Below are 15,041 nucleotides of genomic sequence, written 5' to 3'. Positions count from 1 at the left end.
ACTCAGAGCAAAGGCACCATAAACCTGAGAAGCAAGGAGACTTTCTTAACAACCAGATGACAGCTGAGGAACCCAGTTTCAGAACATATCAGGAGACCAATGAACTTCATGTCCTTCCAAGGCAAGGAATAGCTGACAAACAACAAATTCGTGAATATCAGCAAATGTTACAAGACAGGTTGCAGGCATCTGCTTTGGAGAATGAACATCAATGAATGACACCAAACATAAATGTACATCATCTTTAGAAAGATCATGTTTTCAAACATGTCATTAAGAGAAAGAGAAACATTAGTTGGGTAACAATTTTGTTAAAAAATATTTTAAAAATTGAAGCATTACTTCAAATGGTTTGTTTTGTTTCTTTGTCTTTTTCTTTTTTAACACATTTTATAACACTCAGTTAAGAGATGTATTATTTTTTTCCTTACCAAAATTATTTATAAGGCAAAACTAAGGCTTAAAATCCCAGCCTCTGAGGGACTGTGGAGGAATCAAACTAAACTTTGCAAGAGTCATCCAGATACTGTGGCCGATTTGTGTAATTGACCACCTCCAGCCTTGTACAACACAGTCCAATTTCCTTTAAAGCTAATGCTTTCCTCACTACAGGTCTTTGTAATTCATAGGATTATGCCATTGTTTTTCCATCATACCCAGTGAGGGAGGGGAAATCCATTCTGAACAGTAATGCCTTTATTTTACTGTCAGTGCAAACACCAACATCTCCAAGGCAAGAGGGTGGAAGCAAACATGTTTCACCCACAGTAAACACAAATGCTTGAACTTGTTTTAAGTTGTAACTTTTTAACTCTCAGCAAGGCTCTCCACATGAAAAAACATGGCAATACAAGACCTTGTGCCCATTAACACTATGTGGGCACCACAAAATGCAAACTACACTTTCCCAAGAAACATATAGTTCTTTCAAACCAGGTGCAGCTTTTTAGGCAAAACTATAGCCTTTAAAAGGGGCCCACGGCTCGAACCGGGATGTGCTGCTATTCGCATGGCGGCGCGAACGTCTAGTGCTTGCACCTTTCTCGCCACAGAAGCGCGTTGGGTACGGGTAGCGCAAAAACGGGATGGAGAAGGCGCAGCCGAGCCACCGCCCGGCCCAATGTTCTCATCGACACATCCCAACGCCCACGCCAGGACTCGCAAAGCGGAGCGGGAGTAGGGCCGACAGCAGGCCGAACGGGAACGAAACATGACGAAGCCGCTGCTGGGAGAGCGCCTGCTCCCGCCGGGGCCGGGCACACGGCCGCCTCGGAGCGCGGCCCGCAGCGCAGCGGCAGCGACGGCCCAGCAGCGCGCACCGCCTCGGGCCGGCCCCACGCACGCGCCCAGCGGCCGCACTGGACCGACGTCAGGACGCTGCAGTGAGGCGAGGGGGCGCTGCCGCCGCCGGCCAATCGCCGCGGCGCATGGCGGCAGGGGGCGGGCCGTGGCGGCGGGCATGTGGCGAGCGGCGGCCGCGGAGGCGCGGCGGCTGCTGCGGGCTGTCCCTGCCGCGGCGGGGGCCGCCCTCCGGACGGGGCCGCCTCCCTGGGGGGCCGGGGCGCCCCGCGGGGTCTACGCGGCGGCGCGGAGCGCGGAAGGCGGCGGAGCTGGAGCGCCAGGAGCGGCGGCGGAGCGGCGCCAGGCGGCAGGTAGGGCCCAGGGCGAGAGCGCCGAGCTGCCGCTGTAAGCCAGCGGCGTCTCACGGTGCGCGGTCGTGGTCTTCCCGACTTGCCGCTTCGGTCTGGTTCACTAAGATTCGTCGTTCTCGAACTGTTCTCAAAGGGCTCCCGCGGCCTCGCAGTGGTGGGGGAGGCGCGTGTCGAGCAAGCCCGCGTCCGCCTCCGCGCCACCGAGGGCCCCGGCGTGGGCGGGAGCCGACACGTCGCGGAGGTCGCCGAGCCGAAGGCCGTAGGCTGTGCCCTGCGCTATCCGGCTCTATAGAACGATGTTCTAAGGGAAATGTAACGCCTCGAGAAAAAAGTAACTGCTAGGTTTGTGCGGAATCGCGTACTGCAGCTGCAGGAGGAGCCCGGGAGCGCTAGTACGGTGGCATTGCCCATATCTCTGCTGGAACTGCAGGCCCCTGGGTCACGCACGGCCTAAATGCCGAACCATGACTCTTGCTGTGACGTGGGGAGTCAGTGCCTAGCGTGGGCCGAGCCCGCACGTAGATACACAGGAACTTTCGTGAGGACAGTGGTGCTGAGTTGGAGGCGTATTTCTCTACTGCATGCTTGCAAAGAGATGTTCCTGTGTAGGCAACATACAGCTGTAGTTTTAGTACTGCATGTATGGAGCTGGTTTGTTGGTGTAGCTGTTCTGCAAGTCGTCTCCAGCCTCGATCTCACCACGATGTTCAGTGTCACAGAGCAGGCCTGAGGTTGTTTAGACCATTCGTTCTCTAAGTAGGCACTGGAGACTTCACATGTGGCCACCAGACAAATATTTAGCTTTTGTAACCACTGTGTCTGGAGGAGTTGTGGCCGCTGCTAATTTTCTGCATGTGTGACCACAGCAAAAGTTGAAAGAGTGCACAAGTCCCTAAGCTCAAAGGCTTTCATTTACAGAGATTTCATTCAATTCATATCCCCATCAATGCATGTAATTGTATGCAGCTATTGTTCTTTTGTTTGGCTTTTTCTTGATATTGGTAAATATAAAGTTTGGCTTTCTGCTGATGCTCAGTCAGCACTGACATGCATTGCTGACATTCAAATTACGCTTTAAATATGCACACAAGTTACATCTACCTAATTAGGGTAAATTAGAAATAAACTGATTTCATGGTGTGAACAGAAGGTAGTTGCACTAATTTACTGGTTTCTAAGCTAACTCGCTTAGACTGTTGAAAAAGATCTTGTCTAAAATGTCATAACTGTCTGTGGCAGAGCAGGCATGGGGAAAAAAAAAGAGGTGACTATACTTACTGTGAAGATAAGTACCTTCACACTACATCACATCAGTTCCATTTTCAATGTATCGATTTCATCTACTTAAGATTTTAATTTCATCATGATGTATATTATCATAGGCCTGTTGAAAAACATTGTTCTGAAATATTCTTAATTTTGCCTGTTCTTTTAATAATGTCTGAAGTACTGAAGCTTTGTTTACCTTGACAATTACCTGGTCATAACATTGACTCTTAAGTGCTAAGAACAAAAAATAACTAAGTTAGGAAACAAAGTTTCTTTTGGGTAACTGCTGTATCTATTGGTAAGAATGTTATTTGCCAAAAGGTGCTTAGTTCTCAACTTCAATGGTTTAAAAAATTATTTTAAAAAAGTCTTCAGTTCATGTTGCATTGTTGGTATCAAACCAAACTCCATAGTGAGTGGCTACCTTAGGCTATACTTCAGTTCATTGCCATTTTATGTTGTCTTAAGTGGTTGATTTTTTTTTTTTTTAATAGATAAATTGTCTCTGTATTTTTTTTGTCTGTTCCAGATGCCATTCTTCCAAAGTTCAACATTGACTTTGTTGTAGCTCTGCTGAGGCAAGAAAACGCTAAAGACATATGTGTCATCCAGCTGCCTCCTGAAAAAAAATACTGTGATTATTTTGTAGTTGTGAGTGGATTTTCAACGCGACATCTCCATGCAATGGCACATTACATGCTGAAAATGGTAAGATGGTTTCTGCTGCACTCTCAGATGTGTTTTGGGGAGTGGTTTTAGATGTTCTGAATTTCCCCTGGATTACAAGTATAAAGGTGTGCCAGGCAAGATGAAATTAATTATCCTTATGTTGCACTTAGTCCTGAATACATCTGGCAACTGTACTACTTTCCCATTAGCAGTACTACTCTAAATATAGAGACTATAGTTTAGAAACAGACCTCACTGTGTTTAGGACAGTGATGACATTGGCACAATTTGGTGGCTAGAACAAGAGTGATATGAAGTGTTCATGATGACCTGTGGCCACTTTTGTCTTCTTTCCAGCAAGCTTCATAGCTACTCCCACTCACTCAAAACAGCTTAATCTGACTGTTCTCAGACCCTGATCCCTAAAATTTCCAGGTTCTCAGACTGGAGAAATCCTCTCATGGGCTTTCTAAAGCAAAATATGAAATCCAGCATATTACATAGTGAACTGCCTGCCTTGTTCTAGCTGAGTGTTTGCAGCCATGCTTTGAGCTGCCTCCCTCCCGTCACAGTGCTTCATAGCATGGACACTTGTGTGCCCGTCCTGCTTTCCTCCCATCTTGCAATACCTGTTGAAAGCTTGCACGCAGCAGCCAGGAGGCTGGTTGGAATGCCTTCCTCATGGCATGGGTTGAAACTTGTTCTCTCCTCACTCCTTTTCAATCTGAGAAGAGAAAAAGCTTGGCATCTCCCTTTCTGCATCCTTAACTAGCTGCTGTAAAATGGCAATGGAAGCTTTTTATCTGAAAGGAAATAAAACTTAGTGGTAATGGCTGCCACAGGGAACTGGTAACTTTAATGATAAGCAATTGCATCGAGTATTCATCTTGAGGAAAAAAAAATGGACATTTATAAAACTAATGGATAACTGTAGGGGAATTCTGAGCCTTAGGATTCCAGATTTAATACTCAATCCCATTGAGAAATCTGTAATTATTTTCCAGTGCTGCAAGTGTATATTACTCTCTTTTTGTGCAGACCTCAGAACCAATGTGAAGTAATCTAACCCAATTAAGATTGAAAACAACCCTAGACAGCTCAACAAACTCCAGCTTACCTGTTAAATTTGAGCGCTTTTGAATAAATGCAAAGTATTTAATTTTCTGCTATTGCTTCTTCTCTTAGTACAAGCATCACAAAGAAGAAAGTAGTCCTCATGCTCAGATTGAAGGCAAAGAGACAGATGACTGGCTGTGCATCGATTTTGGTAAATATTTGTATCTCAGACAAATATGAAGTTCTGCATGAGCTCTTTGTTGAAGGAAGCGTCTCACTGGCTGCTGTGGAGAGTTCACAGTACTCTGCTGCTTTGGAATTGCTGCTGTTGTAGCTTGAACTCATTGAGAAACTAAATACATTTTCACTAAAAATCATTGGCACTGGGAAGAAAGCCGTAACTACTCTTCAAGGGCTAAAACAAGTTTTAATAAGTTGAAGATAAAGAGTAGTGGAAAAACTACTCCAGTCAGCTTTCCCAGGTTATATAGTCCTTGTTTGGGTAAGTGGCGGCTCTTTGTCTGCTGCCTTAGTAATGAACTGGGGAACATACTTTTCCACTGTCCAGATAATACCATGATGTGGCGTAAAACCTCGGTCTTAAGAAATTTAGTTTCATTCTTTATTCTACAAATGTGAAACTCTACTCAACTGTTAAAAGACTTCTACTTCATAAAGCATTTCTTCACCGTTAGCCCTAGAATCTCACCCTCTAGCTTTGTTTTGGCTTAAAAGAGAGCATGGGTGGGTGAGGAGCACTGCAGCCAGCAATGTTAAGCCTTGGTTGCTTTACTATCAGTGTTTTGATAGTTATAACTGAAAACTGATTTAAATATAAGGCCATAAGAATAAAGTGCATTAGAAGTACAGTGGAATTAACATTCTCTACTATTGTTTGCTCAGAATTAATGAAAACCTGTAAGAAAAGCTTTCTGATGTCAAAATTTGAGCCTGTTCTGGTATAAGAACCACCATAGCCGAATGCTGTTGGTAATGTAAGAAAGTTGAAAGTCCATGTGTAATCTTAGGGAGGGGATTATTTCAAGTAAAATGTCTTTTGACTTTCTTCTGTGCTATAGAGATCATAACTTCTTTGGTCTGGAGTCTTATGATAGTGTTTTAGTTGAAATCAGAGTCTTGTTCCCCCTCATTCTCCTGGCTGTAAGTTGTGGAGTCTTTTCAAGTACCGACCACTTCCTAATGCTGTGCAAGAGCTGTAATCAGCAATTTAAGAAGAGCCTTCCATCTTCTGACCTGTTCTGTCTAGCCAGAATGGAGCTAGAGGTCTTGAAAACTTCATGCTTCATATGGAGGCATAATAGTGCTTTACAGCTCATCTGAATTTATTGTTAATTTCTGTTCTGTGCAGGTAGCATAGTGGTGCATTTCATGCTGCCAGAGACACGGGAGACTTATGAATTGGAGAAGCTATGGACTCTTGGTTCCTATGATGACCAGTTAGCACAGATGACTCGGCAGTCACTGCCAGAAGACTTCATACTGAAACTGTCTCCTAACAGCAGTGATCATCTTGAGACAGGAACTTAATGCAGCTGCTGAAAGGAGTGTGCCTTCACAGATCTGAGAATGCACAGTCTCAATTACTGACAAGTCACAACAGGTGTTCCGTGCAAAACAGCATATTCAGCAGGTAAAGTTCTGCTGAACAAGGTACAAAAACTATCAGAATTATTGAATCATTAAGGTTGGAAAAGACCTACAGATTAAGTCCAACCATAAAGTGTCAAAGAAAGAATTGCAGCATAAGGGAACTTGCTAGGGGGATCACTGACTCAAGGGAGTTTGCAGTGAGAAGAGTGGAACAAAGACAGCTACTTAAGCTTCTTACCCTGGAAACTCATGCTTAGCCTCTACAGTAGTTGTTTTTCTAGTATCTGTGGGAGACCTGCTTGTAGTGGCAGTGCAAAAGCAATGTGAGTGCTGCAAGGAAAAATTAAGTGAGATAGTATAGTTTAGATGGAGCTTCGTGTATGTAGACTGTTGATTCTGGTCACAATCAAGCAAGTCATGTTCTCAGGTGAAGAAAACAGACTAGTGTGTTAGTTACTAAGCATATAAAAGCCCAGAGCAGCGGTTACAAATACTGTTCTGTTAACTGAAGACACATTTCAGTTTTCCAGCCAAGGCCAATCTGGTCTTAATAATAATAAAAAAACCCAATACCCTGAAGAGTTTCTATTCTTTGTTTTCCTCTTGAAACATTCAGCTCCTTTTAAATGTGCAGTTGGCTCCTCTCCTTGTTCCTCTGTCACCTAGTTTCTGGAAAAGGACACTAAGGTAAGATTCGATGGCAATGTAAACCTTCAGCTCCTTCTAAGTGGGGGGAAAAAAGTAGTTCTAAAGGAAATCCTTAGTCACTGATCATTACTTGCTGCCAAGGGACTGTTCAGCACTTTGAGAAGTTGTTGAGTAGTGCTGAATGGTTTAGTAACCAGTTAGAAGAGCTTCACGATGGTAACAAAACCTGTCTACAGAAAACAAGATGCTTTTCTCCACTACAGGACAGGGCTTTCATCACTAGATTGAGATCCCTTCCTGCTAGAAAAGCTTGCTCTGCCATGCATCAGGAAGCAAGAACAGCAGCACCTTCACTTACCACCTTATTACCCTGAAGGGTTGTCACCTTATTTCAAACTTCCCTGCATCTCTTTGCTCCGCAACAGCTGCTGTTCATAATGCTCAAAAAAAGTGTGATTTTTTTCTGTGGTTGTGTTGTCTAGGGGAAACAGGTAACAACAGGAAGAAAACCAAAACCACATACACCACTCCCCAAAGAAACCCACAAGCCCCAAAACATCCCTAATCTCAGACTGGTCATGTTTTCTTGCTATGTATAGCCTCTGTTCTTTCAGGAATAACTGCTCCTGAGTTGACCTCTTCTTTGATAGAAGGCAGCAGATAGATCTGCAAAAATTAAGCAAGGAGAATTTACTAAGTGCAATTAAACTATGCAGATGACACATCTTTGCCCACAAAATAAAGGTTTTGCTGGTAAGTCTAGCTCCAAAGGAATATTTTCAAAATACTTTGTTCTTGTTAATAAGTAACCCACATGGGGGAAGGATAACTTTGGCTGGCTAACAGAATGATGGGTTCTAAATCAGGCATTTCCTCCTAGGAGGGATATGTAGGAGGAATGTGAGATCATTTGCTGAAACTTTTACTGCTGCTGCTGCAGATAAGTAATACTAGAGGAAGAGAGGCAGGTTCAGCAAATATTACACGATTATATGAACCCACATTTAGTAACCCAAACCACATACAGTATGCTGTCTCAAAGAGTACACAGTAATGAAAGAAGCCCTCAGAAAAGAACAGCAAGAGGTAGGGAACAGCTTCCCTGTGAACAGACTAGGACTGACAGCCAGGAAGGAGTAATAGTCTATAGGGCAAGACAAAAAAATAAGATGAACAGAGGAGACAAAACTCAATAATATGAACAAAAAAGTATAACTGAATTTAACTGCCAAAGCACATGGTAAGGAGTTATATAGAAACTCCACTGGTTGCTATTAAATGATCAGAACTGCCAGCTTGAGAAAAGGACTTCTTCATCCCCCATTTAACAGCAGTGCTGAGCTACTGTGATGCCCCAGCCAGGTTACCTGCTCAACTTACCAAGTCTTGGGCCTCCCCCTCTTCAAAGGTGAGACCTAGGAATTAACAAAGACAATCTGGATGCTCGGTACCATGCAATGTTACTGTGCTTGAAAAAGAGCTTTGAGTCCAACCATTCATCTCACACTGCAAAGCCCATCTCTAAACTAAACCAAGTCCCTCAGCACCTCATCTAATCATCTTTTAAATACCTCCAGGGCTGGCGACTTCACCACTGCCCTGGGCAGCCCATTACAATGTTTGATAAACCTCTGGGTGAAAAAGTTCTTCCTAATGTCCAATCCAAATCTCTAGTGCAACTTGAGGCCATTTTCTCTTGTCCTAAACCCACTTTGGAAGCAAAACACAGGAATAGTTTCTTTTGTGGATCAGACGATTTCTGTGTAAAATAAAAATACTAAGCAGCTTGTCCAATGGGGCTATAGATTCATCATTCTGTCCTGTGTGGAGGCAGGTACAGGCTTGTGTCTCTGCGGGACCCCTTGATGATGCAATGAATGGAAGGAAAAATTATCAAGGTGGAACCTCTGTCATCATTTGACTGAATTCCTGCAGTGCATTTGAATAACTTCATTATCAAGCGGTATTTGCACCTGTCAGTTGAGCCACCGTCTGTTACAACCCAGCTTGAGTGCTCACTCTGCATTTTTCCATGCTCATTTAGAAGTTCCGTGCCCTCATATCACATGGAGACCACTCTGCCCTGCACAGCATACATGCTTCAGTTCATGGAAACTAATACAAAGAGCGCATGCCTTCAAAAGTGCAGCTTGGAAGTAAAAGCTTTGGAAGGTTAAAAGCAAATAAAAGCATCATGATTAAGCAAATGCTTGAAAGAGGGGTTTAGCTGCCACAAATGCACTAGTAATACAGAGGAAGGCTTAAATTTCCTGTGTTGCTTAAATGGCAGGGGTGCTGGTTCTGGGAAAATAGCTCAATATTGGCATGGAAAAATGAACTTAGAGTTGCCTGTGAAATGTGATATCCTAATGCAGTATTTTCTACAGACATAATTTCTTCCATTCCCTCTTTCTACTGGTTGGTCCCAGTACATGAGCTGTGAAGACAAGTGGGAGGGTGCAAGAGTTGGGAAAACAAATTCGGTTTTCCACTGCTCTTTAAAAAGAGACAGAATTATATTATTCATGACACTCATTCCCCAGCCTCTCCCTTTAAGGCATGCAGTTAAACATCTAGTCTCTATTCTATTCCAAGTACTGTTAATCTACACGGAGAGGCAATACCACCTCACTGGCAAATGGGGTGCGTTTGGGTGGTGGTGGTAGGAGTGAGATACCAGTTGGTGTCACATTTGTTCGTGCCGTGCGACTGGTTCTGCCTATCCAGGCTTGTAGCGCCATGTTCATTCCACAGCTCATCACACTGAGAGCACAAGAGGAAAGACGGGGGAAAAGCAGCCAACAGAAGGAAAGAGATGGCAATTCAGATCTCACTTCAAACTGCTCAAACCTATTTTAAGATTCTTCCATGTTTGCCCTGGGTCATGACTGCCAAGTCCACATCTCTTCCATAGCAGATCAGCCAAAGTGATCTGACTATGACTGAAACCATCAACTATGGGTTCTAGTACCACAGACCGTATAGCCTTGTGTAAGAGGAAGAAGATGAATTCTAAGCCACAGAAGCGACAGCTTCCCTTAGGAAGCATAAACATTGTCAGCAGGCTGCTGGAGGCCCTGGCAGCTACAGAAAACCTGTGGGGAACTTCATCTTCAGATGGTTATTATTGGGGACAGAAAACCAATTTGATCCAAGTACCACAAATACTTAAAACAATCTGGCCCTGTGCCTCATTTAGTTAAAAACACACCACACAACTTTATCTGATGATAGGAGTTAAACTCTTTATTCCATTCAGAGGCATCTGGCAAGTGGAGCTGCATTGGGGGGCACATTACAGATGAAAAATGTTCCATACCTTGTGGATATTGAAATCATTTACAGTATTCACTTTCTAGCTATTCCCAAATACTCCAAATTACCAAGTCTCAATTGGAAAGAAAAACATGATTTACCATACTAAGTCTAGAAATTTAAGAGAAATGACAGTATTTAAATCAGCAGATGTAAATGCAGCGCCTATTTGTAAAGTAATCTTTATGGAAAAAAAACGAAGTCAAATGCTTCTCAAACATTAAGAAAAGAATGTCAGATTGACTTAAGCCTCAACAAAAATTAAAATGCTATGACTTCCCATACTTCAGTAATTTTAAATTCATTGTAAGAAAAAAAAGTTATCCTAAAGGCTAGATGAAAGTCACTGTCAAAAAAGGAAAAGAAATTCATTTTTCTTTGCTAAAACTACAACATAAGTTTGTGGTTTTAAAACCAATTAGTAAAGAAGAGATGCAGGAAAAACACTTCAGACCATTTTCAAAATTATCTAATCTGTACAACAATGATCTTTGGGAAAATTATCTAGTCTATGTAGTAATGCCTCTATTTCAACATGAACCTAAGAGGTAGATAACAAAATGATGAAACAAATGTTTTTGCTCGTTGTGCCCCTCAAATCAGTGCAGCATGGTGATTCTGATCATCTCATGCACAAAAAACATCACAAAAAAGGTTCAGAGGTAATAGCATGGCTCTGTCGACCACACACATACAGGCGCGCACGCGCTCACACACACACAGCAGTCTTTATGCACCATGTGTTGCCACATTTTTCTTTTTTCTTAAACTGAGGTAGACTGAAGTTTATTGTAGAAACTTGAATGTGTCACTATTACCACAATCATCATTCAAATTACATTCGGAAATTCAAAAATTTGGTAACTTTCCCGTTATCCCTGCCTTTCGACTTTTTTTTTTTCTTCTCTAATGGTTGGGTGCAGAACGTGCATAAATCCTGCTGCATCTATTATAAGCCAGGCTAGAGAGGTTGTTTTGTTTTTTCTTATAATATGCAACCTTCAAAGTGGCTTAGTGTGGCCCATAACAGCGGCTGGATATGTAAACTTAGCCTTTCATTGTATTTCAACGTGATCAAACACTGTTTGACCTTCCCCCATCGTGGTAACTGAAAGCAGTATGATGTGATCTGCAGACGGCAGAGACCCTCGTGGCCTCAAATACACTCTAGCAGATCAAGTGTTCTATCAAACTGAAGATGAAGCTTGCTCTTTGAACAAAATGGCAAAGTCCAAATGGGCTGCAAATGGTTAAATGTAGCATTATTAGGTAGTGATGGTCAAAGGCACAAAGGGTTCATGCATTCAATCAAGTAGCACAAAAAAAAATTCAGCCTCTTGCAGCCTTCTAATTTTTTTTCCCCCGACCCCAGCCTCTTGCCATCACTTCCTTGTCCTGTTCCCAAAAAAGTACCGTCACAAACTTTTTCATCCCATCTTAAAAGAAAACTAAACGGCATTGCTGCTATCAGAATGTTGGCATCATTCGCTATCTTTTGAACATTCACTGAATTTTTTTTTTTTAAACAAATGATGGTGTTGAAGCCCTCAGGAAATCTGAGGCTGTTTTATTACCCACCTTACTCCCATCAGCCAGCAGCTAGAAGTGCTCTACTATAGTTTTTCCCCGATAAGTCTGTAGTACTCCTGGCTGGTGGCTGATCAAATTTTAATTTTTTTTAAAAAAATAAAATGCTCAAGAACTATTAGCTTTATAAAGTATACAAAATACCAAAAAAAAGCAAAAAAGGAACAATTTCTCATTGAGGTACTAAATGCCTGAGGTAGTTTAGTAAAATGCATATTTATCTTTTTATGCCCTGGCCAACACCATTCAACACTTCCCTTAGGTTATTCATGGCAGTGTTATGTAAAAATGCAACCAAATTCTTTTTAAAAAATGCCACTTGTTTCAACATTGGGACTAACACTTATATTCTTGTCAATACCTTTGCTCTAACCCTAAGCCCACCCGCAATCCCACCCTCCAGATGTGTTTCTTCTTTTACAACTGGACCTGTAAGAGCAATGCCTTTTCTTTTTTTTTTTTTTTTTGGTTGGTTTTTTTATCTTTTTTTTTTTTTTTTAAACCAGTGAACTCAGAAGAGAAAGCTTCATTAAACCAAGTTCTAAAATTGTTGGGGAATAATAAGAACAATAAAAAAGACTAACGAGTTTATGTTAAATTGTGAGAATAGAACAAAAGGGAAGTGAAGGGGTCCTTATTTTAAAGCTGGGTTTCAAAAGTTTGAGAGAGCCTAAAGAATACATTCTCAGAGACAGCATTCAACGGTTGCCTGGTCCTCGAACAGGTGATTGGCTTGGTGGATCTTCTGCATATAACTTCAACAGGTGCTCACCACCCGTCTCTCTGTCGCACAGTCTGTCTTTGGTCTGGCATCTGTCTCTGATGGGCCATTTCCTAAACCTTTATTTTCGTCTTGGCTGAGGCTGTCCGCTTTGCAATGTTTTTTGCTGTTGCTGCTGCCTTCTTACCTGAGCCAGTATTTCCTGAATTTTTCTCTGAGCAAGCTGAAGGAGACAGAAGAAGAAACAACCCAGCATGATGCCATGTTGCGGTGGCTGCTGTTTACAAACAAACAGAGATGCTACTGGGGTTCAGAAAAATCTGGAATAACTAAATTCCTAATACTGACAAGAATACTCCTTAGTCAAAATGAACTTAGGTTAGTCATGATGTACAACTTTAAATTTTTCTTCTTTTTCCACCTTCCTAGAACTCCTCACGCAGTTTTCACAACTTTTATATAGAAAGCATGAGCCCAGGAAGACCACTGCCAACGTTAAGATTATTGAAGCTACAGGCTACTTTAGTAGAGGAGTAAAATGAATGTTGTAGAAGAAATACTGTTTCAACAGAGTAGACAGTTGGAGGTTTTTTGTTTTGGTTAGTTTTTTTGTTTGGTTTTTGTTTTATTTTCTTTTTTTACACACCAGGGAATCCAGAAAGTTGGACTTGCAGGGCATACCAAGCTCTCCCATCTCCTTTCTGAACTACAAGTCACTTGCAGTAAAATATCAGAAAGAATTGGTCTGAACTAAGACTTAAGTGGAGGAAGGGATCTTGTTATTCTTTTCTTTATATTAAAATTAGACTGGACAATGTGGACAAATTGGATATATAGGTGCAGTTCTTGCCAGGTATTATGAGATGGCTTGTATCTCCCTTCCATTTGAATTTCAGTCTAGTAACATCTTCCGTCTTTTGCTTTGAAAGTTTTAGCAGTGCCAGAGCCTACATTTATCAACAGAAGAATTTAAGGAGATCATTTTACATATGTAACAGTGCAATCATAGAATCAGAATGGTAGGGGTTGGAAGGGACCCTTAAAGATCATCTAGTCCAAGGCTCCTGCCAAAGCAGGTCCACCTAGATCAGGTCACACAGGAACATGCCCAGGTCAGTTTTGAAGACCTCCAGAGAAGGAAACTCCACACCCTCCCTGGGCAGCCTGTGCCAGGGCTCCCTCACTGTCACAGTAAAGAAGGTTTTTTTCTTACATTTAAATGGAACTTTTTGCGTTCCAGCTTCTTTCCATTACCCCTTGTCCTGTCACTAGATACCATAGAAAAAAAAGGTCTCACAGCCATAAGGAAGACAACTAGAAGATCCTGGCAAACAGAGCATTTTGTATTCTGAAAGTCTTCTGTCCCTTGACTCCTCATATGGATATAAAAGATAGACCATGGAAATAACAAGGCAACACAAAAATTAATTGCAGTCACCCTACCTGGCATGCATAGAAGTGACCAGTTATTTTCACAACCACCTGATCATTTTCATCAGGTGTCTGATCACGAGGGACTACAACTTCTGCACTTGTCAAGTTTTGAAGCTCATTTACCTATAAATAGATAGTAGAAGTTAGAAAATCTTAAACAAATATCCCACTACCACCAAGCCTCAAAGACACTGCTGACCACTGAAACATCATCCTCTAAGTTTTGTAAAAATAAACTTGCTAACAGAACGTGTCTTTATGCAGCAGTGTGCACTCTGCTAGATGAGCCTCTTGTGTCTCTAACATAAATTAGCACCAAGTTCTCTACTTTGTAGAAGTGTTTTCAAGACCAAGTACAACACACAGAAGGTGTTAAATACATGACTTGAAAAAAGCAAATAGATGCCACTGTGTTTATAGTTGAGTTGACAAGTTTAAGGTCAGAAAACTCATACAAAGTATAATGTAAGGAAGAAAAAAAATGTCCAAGTATTTATACATTCTTCCTTGGAAAAATCTCAATAAGATTAAGAACTTCAGAACAGTGAGAAGCTTGTAAATTATCTTCACTGGCCTGTCAGCTTCCATAGTGTTAAGTAGAGGTAAGGTTTAAGTCTTTGCACCATTTATGCTTATTTTATTTTAGAAAAGCATAGCACTATTTAATAAAAATATTTTAGATGAACAACTTTTCAGAGATATTTGTCCTTAAACCCCTTACCACTGCTAGTAATGAAAGAGGCCACATTTCCTCATGACACTTAACTTCAAGACCCCATTACACTCAAGGATGAAGATCCAAGTCTGAACCATTTTCTTTGCAATTATCAGGTAGCTGATAACTAACCACCATATGAAAATCCTAGAGTACCAGCACCTTTTCAGGACTGAAAAAGTCTCAGTGATGTTATTTTATGCAACAAACTGAGCCTAAGAAATGTCACTGAAGATTTTTTTTTTTTTGGTAATAGTGAGGTCTGAACATTTCTTAATTTCCTACCACTTCTTTAGAAATTATGCTTTCACTCAATTTGGGACAGAAATGCTATCTTTGGACACACTGGATTTACTTTTAATTC

The 15,041-nt window shown here is 41.7% G+C and overlaps 2 protein-coding genes across 2 annotated transcripts in view; one reads left to right on the top strand and one right to left on the bottom strand.

The window, feature by feature from the left end:
* Positions 1–1,459: 1,459 nt before the first annotated feature.
* On the top strand, positions 1,460–6,836 carry MALSU1 (mitochondrial assembly of ribosomal large subunit 1). Its single transcript, XM_061996705.1, has 4 exons — positions 1,460–1,652; positions 3,451–3,629; positions 4,776–4,857; positions 6,016–6,836. The coding sequence occupies exons 1-4, from the start codon at positions 1,460–1,462 to the stop codon at positions 6,192–6,194; spliced, it is 633 nt and encodes a 210-aa protein (XP_061852689.1). The 3' UTR covers positions 6,195–6,836.
* A 5,578-nt stretch (positions 6,837–12,414) lies between these two features.
* Positions 12,415–15,041, bottom strand: part of IGF2BP3 (insulin like growth factor 2 mRNA binding protein 3) — a gene marked incomplete at its 5' end in the record, with an annotated part of 91,960 nt that continues 89,333 nt past the window's right edge. Inside the window, 2 exons of the mRNA XM_061996545.1 lie at positions 12,415–12,751; positions 13,972–14,085. Of these exons, the coding sequence (XP_061852529.1) occupies positions 12,650–12,751; positions 13,972–14,085 (216 nt within the window). The remainder of the gene's footprint in view (positions 12,752–13,971; positions 14,086–15,041) is intronic.

This window comes from Colius striatus, chromosome 5 (genome assembly GCF_028858725.1).
Source record: "Colius striatus isolate bColStr4 chromosome 5, bColStr4.1.hap1, whole genome shotgun sequence".
In the NCBI taxonomy this organism is placed as follows: Eukaryota; Metazoa; Chordata; class Aves; order Coliiformes; family Coliidae; genus Colius; species Colius striatus.
This window is presented reverse-complemented; position numbering and strand designations above follow the sequence as displayed.

Bases quoted from the DNA above. Each gene is read 5' to 3' on its own strand.
- MALSU1 (XM_061996705.1), top strand. From the start codon at position 1,460: ATGTGGCGAGCGGCGGCCGCGGAGGCGCGGCGGCTGCTGCGGGCTGTC. The intron at 1,653-3,450 runs GTAGGGCCCAGG...TGTCTGTTCCAG, and splicing joins GGAGCGGCGCCAGGCGGCAG to ATGCCATTCTTCCAAAGTTC. The intron at 3,630-4,775 runs GTAAGATGGTTT...TTCTTCTCTTAG, and splicing joins CACATTACATGCTGAAAATG to TACAAGCATCACAAAGAAGA.